Genomic DNA, 17,772 nt, shown 5'->3' on the forward strand with positions numbered 1-17,772 from the left:
TTCAGTCGATTGAGCAACCAACTCTTGGTTTCAGCTTAGGAAATGATCTCAGGGCCATGAGATGGAGCTGTGTGTCAGGCTCCATGCTCAGCAGGGGGGTCTGCTTGAGATTCTCTCCCTCTCCCTCCCACTCTGCCCCTCTCCCTACCCATGTGTGCGCTCTCTCTCCCTCTCTAAAATCAATAAATAAATCTTAAACAAACAAACAAAACCAGGTAGTCAGATTTTCGGAATGGAGAGTCTTCATTTCACGATTTGTCAGTGGAAAGATTCAGTGGAAAGGAAAGATTCAGCACCTGCCTCTAGACATGTAGTACTCATTAGTGGACTAACTGACTTTGGTCACGCAATAAACAAATGGCTCAATTGTAAATATGAGCCCTGCCTCCCACACACCCTCCCGATGTAACCCCGGCTCCCTGATGTCCAGGCATTCTGGTGGGCTCCTGGGCTCGCTCCCTGCCAGCCAGGCTGGAGGTGACCTGTGGTCCTAAGACGGAGCAGTTAGTGAGACCAGGATTTCCACACCCTAGAGTGCCGGAGAGCTGTCCCATAACCATCGCCAACTCCTCTGGCTCTGGGGCAGAGAGAAGGAGTGGGGCAAAGCCCACCTGTGGTCAGGCGAACCTGGGAATGGGCTCACTACCCCACAGAGACTAATGACTGACAGACAACCTAGAAAGGAAGATTCGGAACGAAAGAGAAGGGCTCCGGCCCCCAGTCCGTGAGACGTGTCTGTCCGCCAAGCAGAGGATCCCGCGCAGGGACGGGGGAGAACCCCTAGGAGGGCCGGTCGGCTCCGTACTTGAGGGTGAACTCTTTGGCCTCACTGTTGAACCGCTCTGGGTTCTCTGCCAGCAGGTCGGCGAGCTCCAACCGAATCGGCTGCCCCAGGTCCGGTCTATTCACCAGCACGCTGAGGGCCTCCAGGACTGGGGAGAGAGGCCAGATCAGGACAGCAGGGTGAGAGAAGAACCCTGGCAGGGAGGCCACGGCAGCACACCCCCAGACGCCCCAGCATTCCACACTCTCTCCGTAGGGGGACTCCCAGGGAGGGTCCATCCCTCGGGATGAGGATGGCTCTACCGAGTTGGATACCCCTTGTTCCTCACTGATGATACCCAGAGCCCCAACCGGGGACACCAGCACTTTCAAACTAGGTTCCGTGCATGGCTCCCGAGAGGCTTCCCATCATGGGGGTCGATGAAATAACTGGGGTTTTGGGGTCCCACTCCTTTTTCAACGAGAACCACTTTCTGTTTGATATCAGGATTCCAAATACATCAACTTTTATTTGGGAAAAAGGGTTCTGAGGCTGAAGACTGGAAACCACTATTGCCCTGTGGCTCCCACTCTTTCACAGGGGCCTCTGGGGACCGGTGAAGGCAGCAGTCCATTGCTCGAGGCAAGTGCACGTATGAACACGTACAAAGGTGGTTTGACATTCAGAGTTCTCCACAGTCCCCCTGGAACCCCTCCTCCCTTCCCCCCTGGGGATCTTTGTTTCCAAGGCTAAGAACTCCTGAGCTGGTTTGGGCACCTGGGGGACTCAGTCGGTGAAGCCTCCAACTCTTGATTTCAGCTCAGCTCGGGGCCTCATGTCATGATCTCAGGGTCATAAGACCAAGCCCTGTGTCAAGCTCCTCGCTCAGTGGGGAGTCTGATTGAGATTCTCCCCATCTCCCTCCCCTACTCTTACTCCCACTCATGCAAACACACTCTCACTCTCTCTTAAAAAATAAATTAAATTGGGGTGCCTGGATGGCTCAGTGGGTTAGGCCTCTGTCATTGGCTCAGGTCATGATCTCAGGGTCCTGGGATTGAGCCGCGCATGGGTCTCTCTGCTCAGCCTGGAACCTCCTTCCCCCACCCCCTGCCTGCCTCTCTGCTTTGCTTGTGATCTCTCTCTCTCTTTCTGTCAAATAAATAAATAAATAATCTTTAAAAATTGATCAATCAATTAACTAATTAATTTTTAAAAAAGAGAACTCCTGAGCTGGTCCGGAAGCAGAACAGACTGCCCACAAATGTGCATGGGCTCTAGAGACACACTGTGCAATACGTAAGGTAGCCACTAGCCACATGTGGATATCTAAGTTGAAATGAATTAAAATTAACTGCAATGAGGAATTCAGTTCCTCCATCCCATTTGCCACATTTCGGTGCTCAACAGCCACACGTGGCTACTGTTCCATGCGCTATGGAACATTTCTATCACTACAGAACGTTCTGCTGGGCACCACTGTTCTAGGGTCAGCCACGTCTGGCTCTGAATCCCAGCTCGGCCCCTGGCCAGCTGTATGACCGCAGGCAGGCGCTTTAGCTGTCATGTACCCCGGGGTCCCCCTCTACTCAAGGGGCAATGAGGGCATCACACAGGGGGTTGCTGGGACTGGATAAAGTCCGTTTGCGAAGCTCCTAGCACAGCACTCAACATGCTTCCTCAGTGTATACTGCCATTATTGGGCCTGTCCCCTTGATGGTCATTTAGGGCACTGAGCCTAGGAAGGAACAGACCTCACCAAGGTCCGCAGACAGAGCAGCAGAGCCCTTCCCTCTACAGCCCGCTGCTCTGTCACACCTGTCCAGGTAGAAGAGCAGGGGCAGGACCCGGTCAGCCAGCCCAGCATCTCCGGATGCATGCCTTCTATCCAAAGACAGGCCCAGCTGAGCCCCGCAATGTTTATCTCCCCTGTTTTGGGCTTGACTCAGAATCAGTCCCCTCACTCTGCATCCAGGATCCCTCCCTCCTGTTAGGCGAGCCCCAGTCCCACCTTGGCTGGTCTTGGTGTGAAGCTGCCAGTTCTCATGGCTGATGATGGGCAGGCAAACGCTTCCATCATGGCCCACATTGGGGTGGTAGATCCTGGTAGTAAATGTCACCGTAGGGGGCTTGAACGGATAGTCTTCGGGGAAGCTGATGCGCACGTGGAAGGCCTTGAGGTTGTAGGGTGGTTCCTCCTGCTCAAGAGAAGGGGTTGAGCTCGACTCCGAGACACGTCAGCTCTGAAAAGACTGGTTTCCTCCTAGGACCTCGGTCTGGCTCCCTCTCTCTCCGCCCTGCCCTGGGCTCCCAGGCATTCTCTTCTCGCTCCCAGGTAGGACCATGAATGGAGGTGGCACCTGCACTCACTTGCTGACTGAGCCACGGATTCGCAGAGGAGCAGAGTCACGAAAGATCATGGGCCTGGGAGGCACCAAGGTCAGATCCTGAGTCCTGCTGTGCAACGGGGGGTGGGCCAGCCGCCTCTCCCCTTGGGGGCCCGTTTCCTCATCGAAGACTGGATCAAGTTTGACCAGGTGAGCTCTAAGGACTCTCTCAGCTTTTTTTGTTTTTTCCAATAATTAACCTTCTTCCAGTTTTATTGAAAAATAATTGACAGACATCACTGTACAAGTTTAAGGTGTACAGCGTAACGGTTTGATTTACCTATATGGTAAAATGATGAGCATAATCGGTCCAGCTAACATCCATCTTCTCACATAGGTACAATAAAAAGAAAAGAAAAAGAAGGGGGATGCTGGGGTGCCTCAGTTGGTGAAGCGTCCGACTCTTGGTTTGGGCTCAGGTCATGATCTCGGGGCCCTGGAGTCGAGCCCCTCCTCGGGCTCTGAGTTCTGCAAGGAGTCTGCTTGTCCATGAATGGTACATATTGTTATTGTGTATTTTATCATGATAAAAACTTTTTTTAAAGAAGAAAGAACTCAGCGGCTAGAGTGGCTGAGGGTTTGCCAGGAGCCAGGAAAAGACCCTCCAGACTTTGAGCAACCTGAAAACCTTCCTGGGCACCACCCTGTGCCACCTCGTGTTAAGGGCTTGACACACATTAGTCTACGCAGCAGAGGTAGCGGTTACATGAACTTTGGAGCTACCCTGCCTCGGTATGAATCTTGGCTCTGCCATTCTCTAGCTGTGTGATCTTATGCAAGTAACTTAACCTCTTCTGTGCTTCCATATGAGAATGAGAATAGACTTCTTCCCAGAGCTTATGTGAGGACTAAATGAGTTCATTTATATTAAGGGCTTAGAAGAGGACCTATCATATGGAAAACACTACCTTTGTGTCAGCTGCTACAGTAAGGATCATGAAAACTCACCACTGTTAGGGTCTATATTTTGATGAAGAAACTCAAGTTCAATGTCTCTAGCTTGCCCAGGGCACAGTGGAGTGCTGGGTGGGAACCCAGAGCAGGTCTCTACGTCTCCACACGTGAGCACTAATCTACACTCCTAGAAGCAGGAAGTCCTGGAACTCAGGGGACCCAGCACAGAGCACAGCAGCTCCTGGCTGGTTCCAAAACTCCAGATCCTTTCAGAAACTTCGTTACCAAGAAGATAGGACAAAGACAGCCACAACAACATACAGAGGTAAGCCCAGAGTCAAGGTTGTATGAGAGCTCCTCTTGATTAGCAGAGGATAAAACAGGAGACACGGGCGTCCTGGGTGTGTCTCTGAGATAGAAGAGACGACTATAGGACAGAGAAGGAAAATATCTCAGCATTTCCATTTTTGATAATAAGAGCCTGGGGCCTGTGAAGTAGAGATAGCCCCAAGAGTGACGCTTCAGGAAAGGGATGGGAGAATGTCCGCATGTCCTGTCTGCAGGGGTCCGGACCTGGCTTCCTGGGCTCCATCAGAGGAAGGAGGCCGAGGAGCCTTGGAGCAGGAGGCCCTGGGAACCTGCCCCAGCTCTGCCCCGGGCCTGGGGCGTGGCTTGGAGCTCCTCCGGGAATCAGTTTCCTATCTGTAACGTGAAGAAGTTGGACCACCTGACAGCTTCATACTATACCTTGGGGTCAGCTGGGAAAGTCCTATTTGCTTAGCGTTTGGGTTTAGAAAAAACATTCACTGCTCTTCCAGCTCTGCCACCTTATCCTGTGATAGGTCACTCAACCCCCTCAGCTTCCATTTCCTCAACTGTAAAGAGATGTCAGGCTTCCCCATGGGGTGGTTGCCAGGTTTTCAGTAGGACTGCTCTTGCAACGTCCAGCGAACAATGCTCCATCCACAGGGGGTTCTCAGTGAATGGGAACTCTTACTGTGAGCTTTCAAAGGCTCATCCTCCTGTCAGCTTTTTTACAAGGGGACAAGTGGGGCCACCTTGGTGAGCCTTGTATACTGAGACTGAGCTTTTGAGGGGCAATCTGTCAGCTCAACCCACAGACCTTTCTGGGTTCTCCTTCCCCTGCCCGCCAACCACGCCTCCTTTATGGCCTCGTTAGGCACCTTTGGGCCCCCCTTAATTGGCGGACCAGCATCAACTCCTCCCACCTAGCAGACTTGTTCAGGACCCTTATATGGCCGGAAAGTCTCTGGCTAGTTCCCAAGGGTACAACCAATGTGCTATTGTGATTTATAAGAAATAGATATCTGGTCACTCAGATATAGTTCTCATATATATCTGGTCTTGGCCCACAGTGCCTGGCTCACAGCTCCCAAAACCCTTGGAAATTCTCAAGTGTTGAGAGTGACCCAAATGTCTTTCGTTATGTTAATGGAGCAGCTTTTGGAAGCACCTAAGGAAGGGGGCTCTGGCAGGAGAGCCAACCCTGGGCTTAAAGGGTTGGAGGGCAGAAAGGCTCCAGTTCAATAGCCAAAGGCCAATGATTTCATCGATCGTGTTGATGTCATAAAGCCTCCACCAATACCCAAAAGGGCAGGGTTCAGAGAGCTTCTGTGCTGGTGAACACTTGGAGGTTTGGGGAAGGCGGCGCGCCAAGAGAGGGTGGGAAGCCCCGTACCCTTCCCTGGTGCTTTGTCCCATGCAGCTCTTCTGTCTGGCTGTTCTGCCTTATAAAAGTCCACCATAAACTGGTCATCTAGTAAGGAAACTGTTTCTGTGTCCTGTGAACCTCTCTAGCAAAGGAACTAAACCTGAGGAAGGGGTCATGGGAACCTCTGATTTATAACCATTCGGTCAGAAGCAGCCTGGACTTGAGACTGACATCTGAGGGGAGGCAGGGGTGTGTGTGCAGCAGGGACAGTCCTGTGGGACTGGGCCCTTCATCTGTAGGATCTGACGTTATCTCCAGGTAGATGATGTCCGAAGTCAGTTAAAGAGTAGGACGCCCAGCTGATGTCCTGAGAATTGCTTGGTGGTGGGTGAGGGGACACCCCTCCACACACTGGGATTGTGCTCAGACCAGAAGACCAGCCACCTTGGTCTTACCAACCATTAGGGTCCTTGGATTTCACAGTATCCTCTGAAATGTGACCTGCCCCAGGGGTCCCTGTCATCTACCTTCCTCCTTCTGACCTGCTGCCCAAACTTCACTCTCATCCACCTCAGAGCTAGCCTCCTTGGGGGATCTAATCTGTTCCTGGAACACCTTCTAGCACCTTTGTCCTCTGGCACCTGAGGCCCAGAGCAGGTGTCCTTGCTCTGAGCCAGGTAAATGGATTACTTTAACCCAGCAGCCCACAGGTCATGACAGACATCTGCCTTTGGCTCAGGTCATGATCCCAGGGTCATGGGATTGAGTCCTGCATTGGGCTCCTTGCTCAGCAGGGAGCCTGCTTCTCCCTCTGCCTGCCACTCCCCCTGCCTGTGCTCCCTCTCTCTCTCTCTCTCTCTGACAAATAAATAAATAAAGTCTTAAAAAACAAAAGTCCAAATCCTAAAATAATCAAATGAATTGTTCTCTTTATATACCAAAAAACTACTGTAAATCTTCACTGTTTTAATATTTATGCTCATGTAACTAAAGGAGTGTAGATGACTTCCCATAGAAAATATTGTCAGTCTGTTAATGATAAAATAGAATTCTTGCACTCAGATAGGTGCTCTAGAATACTGTTTTCAGGGGGAGACTTTACTGAGCAAGATCTAATAAATGGAGAAACATCAAAACAGTAGAGGTGAGTTATCTGGGTTGTCCTATGTAATAGTAGTTGTCTGATCACTGTATAGTTCATCTGAAACTCTTGTATCACTCTATGTGAACTGGAATAAAAAAAATAGTTGCCTGAAATATAATCTTAAAAAGAAAAGAAAATACATTTTAGGTTGGAGAGGGTAAATTCCGCCAACTGTGAAAAACAGGAAGTTAAAAAAAAAAAGAAAAAGAAAAACAGGAAGTTTACCCCTTACCCCTTGACAAAGGTCCAAGAGATCTGTTTTCTTCTTTCGAAGCCATTCGTCTGCTGACGCTCCTGTGGTGGGCTTGGTGACGACTGGCTTGAGGAAAATCTCTTACTAAACCCAGAACTCTCTTTTAGCCTCTTCACAGCCTACTTTGATCTCAGAAGCATCAATCCTGAGACCCCTACCTACCAATGACTAGAGTCCAAAAAAGGACTCTAAGGGAGGGGAAACTCTGGCCCCGTCCTCAACCACCCTGCCAATGCCCCCTGGCCTGCCACCCCAGTCCAAGGCCATGGTCCCCAGGAACACTCACGGGCAGGAGGAGCACATGCCACACCAGGACGTCTGCATCGTCGCTGAACAGGTTCCGTAGGTAGGGGGGAAGCTTTGCCTGAAGATCCTCCAGCTCCTGCAGGGGGCAGAGCCATGGACAGATGGCTAGTCTCCCCTCCTTCAGCTGCCCATTTGCCTGTCCCAGCAGCAAGCTGTCCCGGGGCCCAAAAAGGAACCCCTCAGGGACAGAAGCTGGCAAAGTGAGAGCTCTCATATACTGAGTACTTAGAATGGGCCAGTCACGGGGGCGTCTGGGTGGGCTCAGTCAGCTACGAGTCTAACTCTGGATTTCTGGCTCAGGTCATGATTTCATGGTCATGAACTGAGCCCCGCATCCAGCTTCCCACTCAGCAAGGAATCTGCCTCTCCCTCTGGCCCTCCCCCTGCTTGGCACGCTCTCTCTCTCAAATAAATAAATAAATTCTTAAAAAGATTTTATTTATTTATTTGAGAGAGAGAGAGAGAGAGAGAGCACAAGTAGGGGGAGTGATAGAGGGAGAGGGAGAAGCAAGCTCTCTGTTGAGCAGGGAGCTTGATGTGGGGCCCAGGACCCTGGGATCATGACCTGAGCTGAAGGCAGAGCCTTAACCAACTGAGCCACCCAGGCGCCCCAATAAATAAATCTTAAAAACAAAAAAAAGAATGTGTCAGGCAGGGTGCTTAGTGTTTTAAGTGACTTATGTGCCTTAAGCCTCACCAAGCTCTGTAGGTACTAGATGGAGAGAGAAGATGAAGATCCTTGTTTCTGGACATTATTACCACCTGGAAGTAAACTCTCTTTGGCCTTTCCTCCTAAAACCAAGGTACTACACACTGCATCCCTATCTTCTTGCTCTCTTCCTGGAGAGACACAAGGTCCTAATTCTCTCCCTCTCTCCCTCCCTTCTTTCCATGGCATCCACTGCATGTCCATGTTCCTTCCAGTGCTCACGGCACAGTGGACAGCAAAGACAAAGCCCTCCAGGCTAGGGCTGGGGAAGGAAGATGGTTCAGGAAGCCTGAAGCAGAGGAGAACTCTACACACTGAGCAGAAAAACAGGGGGACAGGAGTGACTCACATGCCCACCCCCACCCCAAGATGTAGCCCGGTCACTAGGACATCGCTGCATTCCCCCTCTAGCCCACTATAGAGTATCCTCTATTGACGCTTGAGAGAGAAGGAAGGGCCCAGCCCTCCAAAGCTTCCCTGGAGTAATGGGAGAAACATGAATGGGACTACGTGAAGAAGGTGTGTGGATACACACTGGGGAAGCGGAGGACAGAGGAGCACTGAGCCACTGAGTAAACAGGCTTCCCCCATACAGAGAAGGGGAGAGGTCCCAAGGCGGAGGGAGCAAATATGTACAGTGCACCCCACGCAAGCGGACTAGTAATTGATGGAAAAGGGTTTCGTGATCAAGCACATTGGAAAACATAAAGCTAAAGTGTATCGTGAATCTCCAAGATGTGAGCCCATAGCACACAGTGCTTCTCAAACATATCTGATCAAGGAACCCCTCTTCCCTTTTGGGGTCCATCCTAAAGGACAACAGAACTTTTCTCTGGAAAACCAAACAACAGCAATAATAAAAAAGACATTTGAGGGCAAGTCATATTCCTCTGGAACACCAAATGGGTATAAACCATTGGTTTTCAACTGAGGGCAACTGGACACCACCTCCACCCCCACCCCGTGGATCTTGGGCAATGCCTATACCATTTTGGGTTGTCACAAATTGGAGGAGTGCTATCAGCACCTAGTGGGCAGAGACCAGGGATGCCGGTAGACATCCTGTAAAGAATTATCCAGGGCGCCTGAGTGGCTCAGAGGGTTAAGCCTCTGGGTTCAGCTCAGGTCATGGTCCCGGGGTCCTGGGTTCAAGCCCCGCATTTGGCTCTCTGCTCAGCCGGGAGTCTGCTTCCCCCTCCCCATGCCTGCCTGCTTGCGATCTCTTGCTCTCTCTCTGTCAAATAAATAAATAAAATCTTAAAAAAAAAAAAAAGAAGAAGAAGAAGAAGAATTATCCAGCCCCAGATGTCAACAGAAACCGCGGTATAAACAAAGGTGGACAGAAAGTTCAAAACCACTCCAGGGTATGGGGGGCGGGGCTTCTCAGACTGTGGACCACATGAACTTTCTCTGCACCCCCAACAAAGAAACACAACGCTGGCCCCATCGCCCATGTCTCAGCCCATACTCTGTCTCTGTTCAAACCCAGACTGCTTCTCATGCCTTCTGCCCAGGGTCTATGACCCCTCGATTATTTTTCACTCCAAAAGTCGAAGCATCTGCTCCATGAGTCCTAGCTTCAGTACCATCTACAACCCTTCGGCAAGGACGAAACCCTGAGTCAAACAGAGCTCTGAAACAGTTTCCTGACTTTACTGTAACTGGGATTGTTTGGGCTTTTCTGTTGTAGAAGAGTTCTGCCAAAAGATTCTGCAAGCCTGAGGATATGAAACCCAAACTAGGACACACAGCTCTTTCCTGAGGCCAGTGAGGAAATCACCTTACTCAGAGGAAAAGAAAATGAAAGTAAGAGGCCACTGGACAAGCCTGTGGGTTGGAGCCCCGCCAACCTGGGCTCCAGTTTCAGCCTCACCACTCCCTACTGGGTGACCCTCGGCAACCAAGTTACTCTCTCTGAGCCTCAACATCCTCATCTGTAAAATGGGGGGATATGACTTATCTCACAGAGTTGCTGTGCCTGGCACTTCATGGTGCCCGTGTGATAAATACTGGCTCCTAGCTCTTTCACACTTGGCTAGAAGGACCTCCTGCCCCATTTTGTTGCTAAGTTCCAGATTTCAGTTCTTTTGGGCTGAGCCAGCTCTATGCCCCAATCTGAGATCCTCTCTCTCTCAAAGGTGGAAAGGAGCCTGCAGCCCTCCCCAACCCCTTAGGCCCATCCCCCACTCTACACAGTGGAGGGCCACTTCCAAGAGAGTCAAAGTCTGGGGATATGCCAGACCCATTTCACCGTGACCCTTCTTCCTTCCCCACCTACACCCACATCCTGGCTACACCCCAGTCCTTCAAACACCCTGGGTTTTCCCACCTCCTGGAGAATTTCCCCCGCCACCACCCTCCCAGACCTCATTTCAAATTGTGTTCCTGATTGGAGGGGCACCTGGGTGGCTCAGTCGGTTAAGTGTGGGCTCTTGATTTCCACTTGCTGGGGTCATGTTCTCAGGGTTGTGGGATATGGGGTCAAGCCCCAGCTCAGCCTCCGTGCTCAGCCGGTTCTCTCAAATAAAAATACATAAATCTTCAAATTGTGTTCCTGATTGGAAAGAAAGCTCAAGGTGGGGGGGGGCAAGATTTTTGCTCATCTTTGCCTCCCTACCTCCTAGAACTGGAGCCAGCACATAACAGGCTTTCGACAACATTTGCAGAAGGAATGAGCGCAGGCCACCTACTCCAGGACGCCTTCCAGCTCCGCCTTGGCATCTTTTCCTCCTGAGAATACCGAGGGAACTTTGTTCCTGACTCCTACTCAACACCCCATACTTCTCAGGACTCTAGAAATGTAGGTACCCAATTTCGGGGCGGGATATGAGCTATTCTATGGCAAAGACCTTGTTCTCATTTTATCTGTTCCCAACACACACACACACACACACACACACACACACACACACACACGCACACACACACACACACCACACCCGCCCCAGCAGAGCCCCTGACTCCTGGAACCTTTCCAGCACCTCAGTGAGACGCGAGCAATTGTGATCACAAGTTTCTGGCAAGAGAAAAGAAACCGAAACCAGTTCTGCTCGGAGCCAGCTCATCCCCATCCCCAGCACAGCCCAGGGAGGCAGCGACAGCCCGGTTCGATGCCCCACACCCCCATCCCCGACCCCAGCTTCTCTTCAACTCCCGCTCCCGCCCCTTTCGCAGACCCACTCCTCCTCCAGACCCGGAGGCTGAGAGAGCGATAAATAACCGCGCTCCGAGAGCCGGGGGAGGGATGCAGGGGGCAGGGCAAGGCAGGCAAGGAGAGCCGTGAGAAAGGGGTCGTCCGACCGCCGTTACCTTCGCCACCCGCTTGCTGGCCAACATCTCGGGACCGAGCCTGGGGGCCTTCAGTGCGCTGCAGCAGGACTGAGGTCGGGGGCGCCCCCTCGGTGCGCCCCGCCCCGTGAGCCCCGCCCCCTCGGTGTGCCCCGCCCCCGGAGCCCCGCCCCCTCGACGCTCCTGGCCCCGGCTGCGCAGAGGACTCTGGCTCCCTCGGTCCGGTGCGAGGGGCTGGGATGCAGGGGACTCCCGTGTGCTCGCGGCGCGGCGCCACTACGCCTCTCCGGGTTCTAGTTGAAGCTCCGGCGCCGGCGGCCGCAGGGGACCCCGCATCCCCACAGGCGCCTCCGTGCCGCCCGCAGGACACACTCTCCGTGAGTCAGCACAGGCTGCTCGCGATGTCAGCGCAGCCCCGCCGCAGGTCGCCCGCGGCCTCCGCCGTCAGACCGCCTCCTTAAGCTGCTGGAGCGCATTCCTGGGGACCCGCTGGACGAGCCACTTACCCGCCCTGGGCCTAGTGCCCCGTCTCTAAAAAGATGGGGGATGGCGTGGACGACATTCCCTCCAGGGGTCGCTCCCGTGGCAGCTTGGGTCCTTTGTGCTGTGTTCACTGGTGGGACCGCAAAGACGCTTCTCCCCGGTGGCGGCTTGGGTGCAGGGCACCGCAAGGGGGCGCTGTTGGACCCATCCCTCTAGCTTTAGGGGTTCCGTCCGCAATTCATTCGGTCCTTGACTAGGTTTAATGTTTACTGAGGCTCATTATGTGGTAATTTGGGAAACAGTTGGGTGGCGGGAGCCTCAAGATGGACTTCAAGAGCCTCTCTTCAGGGGAAGCTGCTCAGCCTCCCTTATTTTACCACCGGTCCATTATAAATGGACATACTATGGGCGCCCCCTCCAACACACAGCTTGGGGTCTCCACCCTTCTGTGCGAGAGCAAAGACCTTTCCCCTAGCTGGACCCTGAGACCACCATGGAATAGCAGCCTCCGAGCACCAAGCAGCATCTGGGGAAGAATATACTAGTAATACTCTCTTCTTCGGGAGGACTAAACACATATTCCTCACTGCGACCAAGCCCTGTCACAAGTCCAAATGAGGAAGGAAATCAGCAGATCTTGAGCACGTATTTTGAATCCTAAGCTCTGTACCCCACATAGTTTTTATCTAAGTGTGTTAGAACCAAGTACTTCCCTGCTCAGATGTGGGATGCTTTTGCAGAATGATTAAGTCTGTTAATTAAATTCAGTAAACTAGCTGAGCACCTTTTAGGTACTAAAAGTGATGAGGAAACTGTCCTAAAGGTGAGGGTTGAAAGGCATCTGAACCTACCTCTGATCATTCGTCTTCGTGAATTAGCATTTAACTACGGAGTGCCAGGCCCTGCCTTTGGGGAACACCCTGATGAGGAAGTGAGGTCCCTGGGATGCCTGGCCGGCTCAGTGCATGAAACACGTGACTCCTGATCTTGGGACTGTGAATTCAAGCCCCATGTTGGGTATAAAGAGTGCTTAAAAATAAATCTTAAATAAATAGATAACGTGGGGTCCCTTGTCCTTGAGGAGCTCGCTCTCAGGTTATTTAGAACAGAGGGAAGAAATGCAGCCTCTGCAGTGCTGCACCCGGAGCTTCGTGTGGTAAGTGCGCAAGACACTTTGTAGAGTGGAGGAACACATGGTCAATGAGTAGATCAGGCAGAAGGAAAAAGGGTTCTCCTATTTGGGAACATAATATTTCCATTGCTCTCAGGAAACAAAGTCAGACATCTCTTTTCCTCCAACCCAGCACATTCACTCCTGGACAGGCATCAGACATCATTTTAATGTTTTTTAGTATTATTTTTATTACTATGAACATTGTTTTTTAACAAAAGAATTTCTTATTGGGGAGCCTGGGTGGCTTAGTCCATTAAGCATCTGCCTTCGGTTCAGGATCAGGTCATGATCCCAGGGGTCCTGGGATCGAACCCTGCATCCGGCTCTCTGCTCTGTAGGGAGCCTGCTTCTCCCTCTCCCACTCACCCTGCTTGTGTTCCCTCTCTCTCTGTCAAATAAACAAAATCTTTAAACAAAAATTAAAAAAAGAAAGTTTCATTCCAGCCAAAGTTAAGACAGCTAACTGGGGAAACATGCTTTTCACAGGGAAGAAAGTGTTCTGGAGAAGGAATAGATTTTACAGGTTATATACCTTCTACATCTTGTAAAAGCTCAAAAGATTATCAATTAGCATATAGGCAGGAATCACAAGTTCTATTGTAAAGGAATGCAGGAAATGGGACAAGATGGTTTTCCTTTAGGCGACTTATTCACAAAGCAGATGTATAACGTCTGTGTGGCTGGCCGTAAATCAGGCTTTTGGTTTGAACAAAGTTTATATACAGTCATGTTGACTTAGAAAGAAATCTAAAATGGTTTCCCTTGTGTATCAGGCCTTTAGAGATTTTCTCTCTCGTCAACCACTTCAAAAACGAGTAACATTTAAAATTTAAAATATTCTTCCTTTACGGGCACCTGGCTGGCTAAGTTGGTGGAGCAAGTGACTCTTGAGAAGGAGAAGCCAAATGTGAATCCTGGGATAGAGCCCCGTGTCAGGTTCCCCACTCAGTAGGGAGTCAGCTTCTCCTTCTCCCTCTGCTTGCCCCTTCCTTGCTTGTGCTCTCTCTTTTTCTCTCAAGTAAATGGGTAAAAAAATTTTTTTAAAGATTATTTGGGGCGCCTGGGTGGCTCAGTGGGTTAAAGCCTCTGCCTTCAGCTCAGGTCATGATCTCAGGGTCCTGGGATCGAGCCCCGCATCGGGATCTCTGCTCTGTGAGGAGCCTGCTTCCCTCTCTCTCTGCCTGCCTCTCTGCCTACTTGTGATCTCTCTCTGTCAAATAAATAAATAAATAAATAAATCTTTTTTAAAAAAATTATTTATTTATTTATTTCACAGAGAAAGACATCACAAGTAGGCAGAGAGGCAGGCAGAGAGAGAGAGAGAGGAGGAAGCAGGCTCCCTACTGAGCAGAGAGCCCAATGTGGGGCTCCATCCCAGGACCCTGAGATCATGACCTGAGCCAAAGGCAGAGGTTTTATTTTATTATTTTTTTAAGATTTTTTATTTATTTATTTGACAGAGAGAGATCACAAGTAGATGGAGAGGCAGGCAGAGAGAGAGAGAGAGGGAAGCAGGCTTCCTGCTGAGCAGAGAGCCCGATGTGGGACTCGATCCCAGGACCCTGAGATCATGACCTGAGCCGAAGGCAGCGGCTTAACCCACTGAGCCACCCAGGCGCCCAAGGCAGAGGTTTTAAACCACTGAGGCATGCAGGTGTCCCAAGTAAATGAGTAAAATTTAAAAAAGAAAGGAAAGAAAGAAAGAAGAAGGAAGAAAGAAAGAAGGAGGGAGGAAAGAAGGAAGAAAGAGAAACTGATGAGTAGTTCCTCAGTTTGGTGAGGAAAACTATCTTCCGATGGGGTGGGAAGGAAACTTACTTTCCACTTCACACTACGTGAATAACTCTCCATTCAAAGATATAAACAAATACAATGTGTTTTTCTATGATTTTTGGGGGGCAGGGCACTTGGGTGGCTCAGTCAGTTAAGCGTCTGCCTTTGGCTCAGGTCATGATCCCAGGGTCCTAGAATTGAGCCCAGTGTCTGGCTCTCTGCTCAGTGGGGAGCCTGGTTCTCCCTCTCCCTCTGCCCTCCTTCCTGCCATGCTCTCTCCCTTTCTCTATCTCAAATGAATAAATAAAACCTTATTTTATTTTATTTTATTTTTAGAGCGAGAACCCACGTGCATGTAAGTGGGAGGAGAGGCAGAAGGCGAGGGAGAGAGGATCTCAAGCAGACACCCCCTCAGTGTGGAGCCCGACTCAGGGCTCCATTTCATGACCCCGAGGCCATAACCAGAGCTGAAATGAAGAGTCAGATGCCCAACCGACTGAGCCACCCAGATGCCCCTACAATGTGTTTTTTTTTTTTTAAAGAAAATTAATGGCAAAGAGGGAAACAAAAATAGGAAGTGTAACCAAGGGATTAAGAACGTGGGATTCAGAGCCAATCAGCCCTGGATTTAAAGCGCTGACATTTTCTAAGTGATTCTGGGCAAGTTACTTAACCTCTCTAAGCTTTAGTTTATCCGTAAAATGGAGATAATAGTGCCATGTTCCCAATATCCTTGTGAGGATTATGTGAGATTTGAATATGAACATTTCTAGCCCAGGGCTTGAAATACAGGAATCATTCGTACTAAATCTGGGCCACAGGAATATGATAACCAACATTACCATCTTCAATGCCATCATCATCATCAAACCCAGTGTCTCCCCAGTACAGGATGAACTCACAGAAGGGGTGTCAAGCAATTCTGGGTGTACAGATAACAAAAAATCACAAACTGAAAAAGCTTTTGCTTTTTCCACTTCTTTTGATCCTTTTTGATTTCTCAAAGACAAAGTATCAATTGGGGCTAGTAGGTCTTTACTAGCTAAATACCTAATACATATTAATCTCCTTTTTCAACAAGGACTAAGGAGGCACAGAAAGGAGATACAGAAATTTCAGTAGGCAGGGGCACCTAAGTGGCTCAGTCAGGCGACTGATGCTTGATTTCAGCTCAAGTCATGATCTTGGGGTCATAAGATCCAGCCCCACGTCAGCTCCCCGATGAGCTAGGAGTCTGCTTGAGATTCTCTCTCTCCCTCTGCCCTTCTCTCCTACCCCTGCTCATCCTCTCTCTCTCTGTCTTTTTTTTTTTAAGATTTTATTTATTGGGGTGCCTGGGTGGCTCAGTGAGTTAAAGCCTCTGCCTTCGGCTCAGGTCATGATCCCAGGGCCCTGGAATCGAGCCCCGCATTGGGCTCTCTGCTCAGCAGGGAGCCTGCTTCCTCCTCCCTCTCTCTCTGCCTGCTGCTCTGTCTACTTGTGATCTCTGTCAAATAAATAAATAAATAATCTTTTTTAAAAAATAAAGATTTTATTTATTTATTTATTTGACACAGAGAGAGAGAGATCACAAAGTAGGCAGAGGGGCAGGCAGAGAGGCAGGCAGAGGGGAGGGGAAGCAGGCTCCCTGTCAAACACAGAGCCCGATGCGGCGCTCAATCCCAGGACCTTGAGATCATGACCTGAGTGGAAGGCAGAGGCTCAACCCTCTGAGCCACCCAGGCGCCCTCTCTCTCTGTCTTAAAAAAAAAAGAAAAGAAAAGAAATTTCAGCAGGTAGAATCTGCTAGAAGTTAGTGACATCATTCCATTTTCATTGTGTTTCTTCTATAGGTACATTCATTCCAGGGTTCTATCCTGACTTTCATGGGTCCTAGACACTTTTACCTTGGTGGGTCCCTTCCTTCCTTAAACGAAAGAGGGAAAGAAAGAAAGGAAGAATTTTTTTTAAATAAATACAATAAAAATAAATTATATTTTGACTCATTGGTAAAAATAAGAATATAATCCAGGCTGGACTCATTATTGTATTTCTTTTTTCTTCTGATTTTAAAAGAAATTTACATTAAAGCATTTTCTAGGCCCCTAAAAATATCCTGGACTCAAGGCTCTGTGCCCGGTTGGCCCTGATTCATTTATTTATGGTGAGTATTACCGATTTTCCAATTACAAAGGAAAAGTCAAGTGTCCTTCTTATGTAAGTGTATTCAAGTAAACAAAATAAGTCTTAATATTGCATTAGTCAGTTCTGGCCACCATAACAAAAGACCGTGGCCTGGGTGGCTTAAATAATATGGACATATTTTCTCTCAGTTCTAGAGTCTGAGATCAGGAGGGCGCTGGAGGAGGTCTAGTGAGAGATCTCTCCCTGGCTTGTAGACACACTTCTTGTGTTCCCCCATGAAGGGGTGTTCATGTGTCTCTCTTCCTCTTCTTTTTTTTTTTTTTTAAGATTTTATTTATTTATTTGACAGAGAGAGGTATCACAAGTAGGCAGAGAAGGAGGCAGGGGGGCGGGGGAGGGCGGGGAAGCAGGCTCCCCACTGAGCAGAGAGCCCGATGCGATGCGGAACTCGATCCCAGGACCCTGAGATCATGACCTGAGCCAAAGGCAGAGGCTTAACCCACTGAGGCACCCAAGCTCCCCTGTCTCTCTTCCTCTTCTTATAAGGCCTCCGTCCTATTAGATTCAAGCCCCACCCTTATGGCCTCATTCACTTTGACCAACTCCTGCGGACTCCATCTGTAGATCCAGTTACACTCAGAGTAAGGGCTTTGACAGAGGAATTGGGCTGGGCAGGACACAGTTGGGTCGACAGCTAATATGAAAGCACATGGATGTGTAAAATGTGGCAAGAATAAAAGCTCTTCATTTTAGAGATGAAGCCTCCTGGAGCCAGGAGTGGAATTCCTAAGCCTTCTGGGCC

The 17,772-nt window shown here is 49.9% G+C and overlaps 1 protein-coding gene across 2 annotated transcripts; it reads right to left on the bottom strand.

The window, feature by feature from the left end:
* Nucleotides 1-219: 219 nt before the first annotated feature.
* Nucleotides 220-11,555, bottom strand: UBE2L6 (ubiquitin conjugating enzyme E2 L6). 2 transcript variants are annotated; one of them, XM_047693103.1, is made up of 4 exons: nt 11,438-11,555; nt 7,400-7,495; nt 2,775-2,961; nt 220-932 (listed from the first exon to the last, which is right to left on the bottom strand). In XM_047693103.1, the coding sequence occupies exons 1-4, from the start codon at nt 11,462-11,464 to the stop codon at nt 781-783; spliced, it is 462 nt and encodes a 153-aa protein (XP_047549059.1). In that variant the 5' UTR covers nt 11,465-11,555; the 3' UTR covers nt 220-780. The 2 variants fall into 2 exon arrangements, with proteins under 2 accessions (XP_047549059.1, XP_047549060.1); XM_047693104.1 differs by lacking the exon at nt 7,400-7,495 and having other exon boundaries at nt 11,438-11,543.
* Between the last annotated feature and the right edge of the window lie 6,217 nt (nt 11,556-17,772).

This window comes from Lutra lutra, chromosome 10 (assembly GCF_902655055.1).
Source record: "Lutra lutra chromosome 10, mLutLut1.2, whole genome shotgun sequence".
Classification (NCBI taxonomy): Eukaryota; Metazoa; Chordata; class Mammalia; order Carnivora; family Mustelidae; genus Lutra; species Lutra lutra.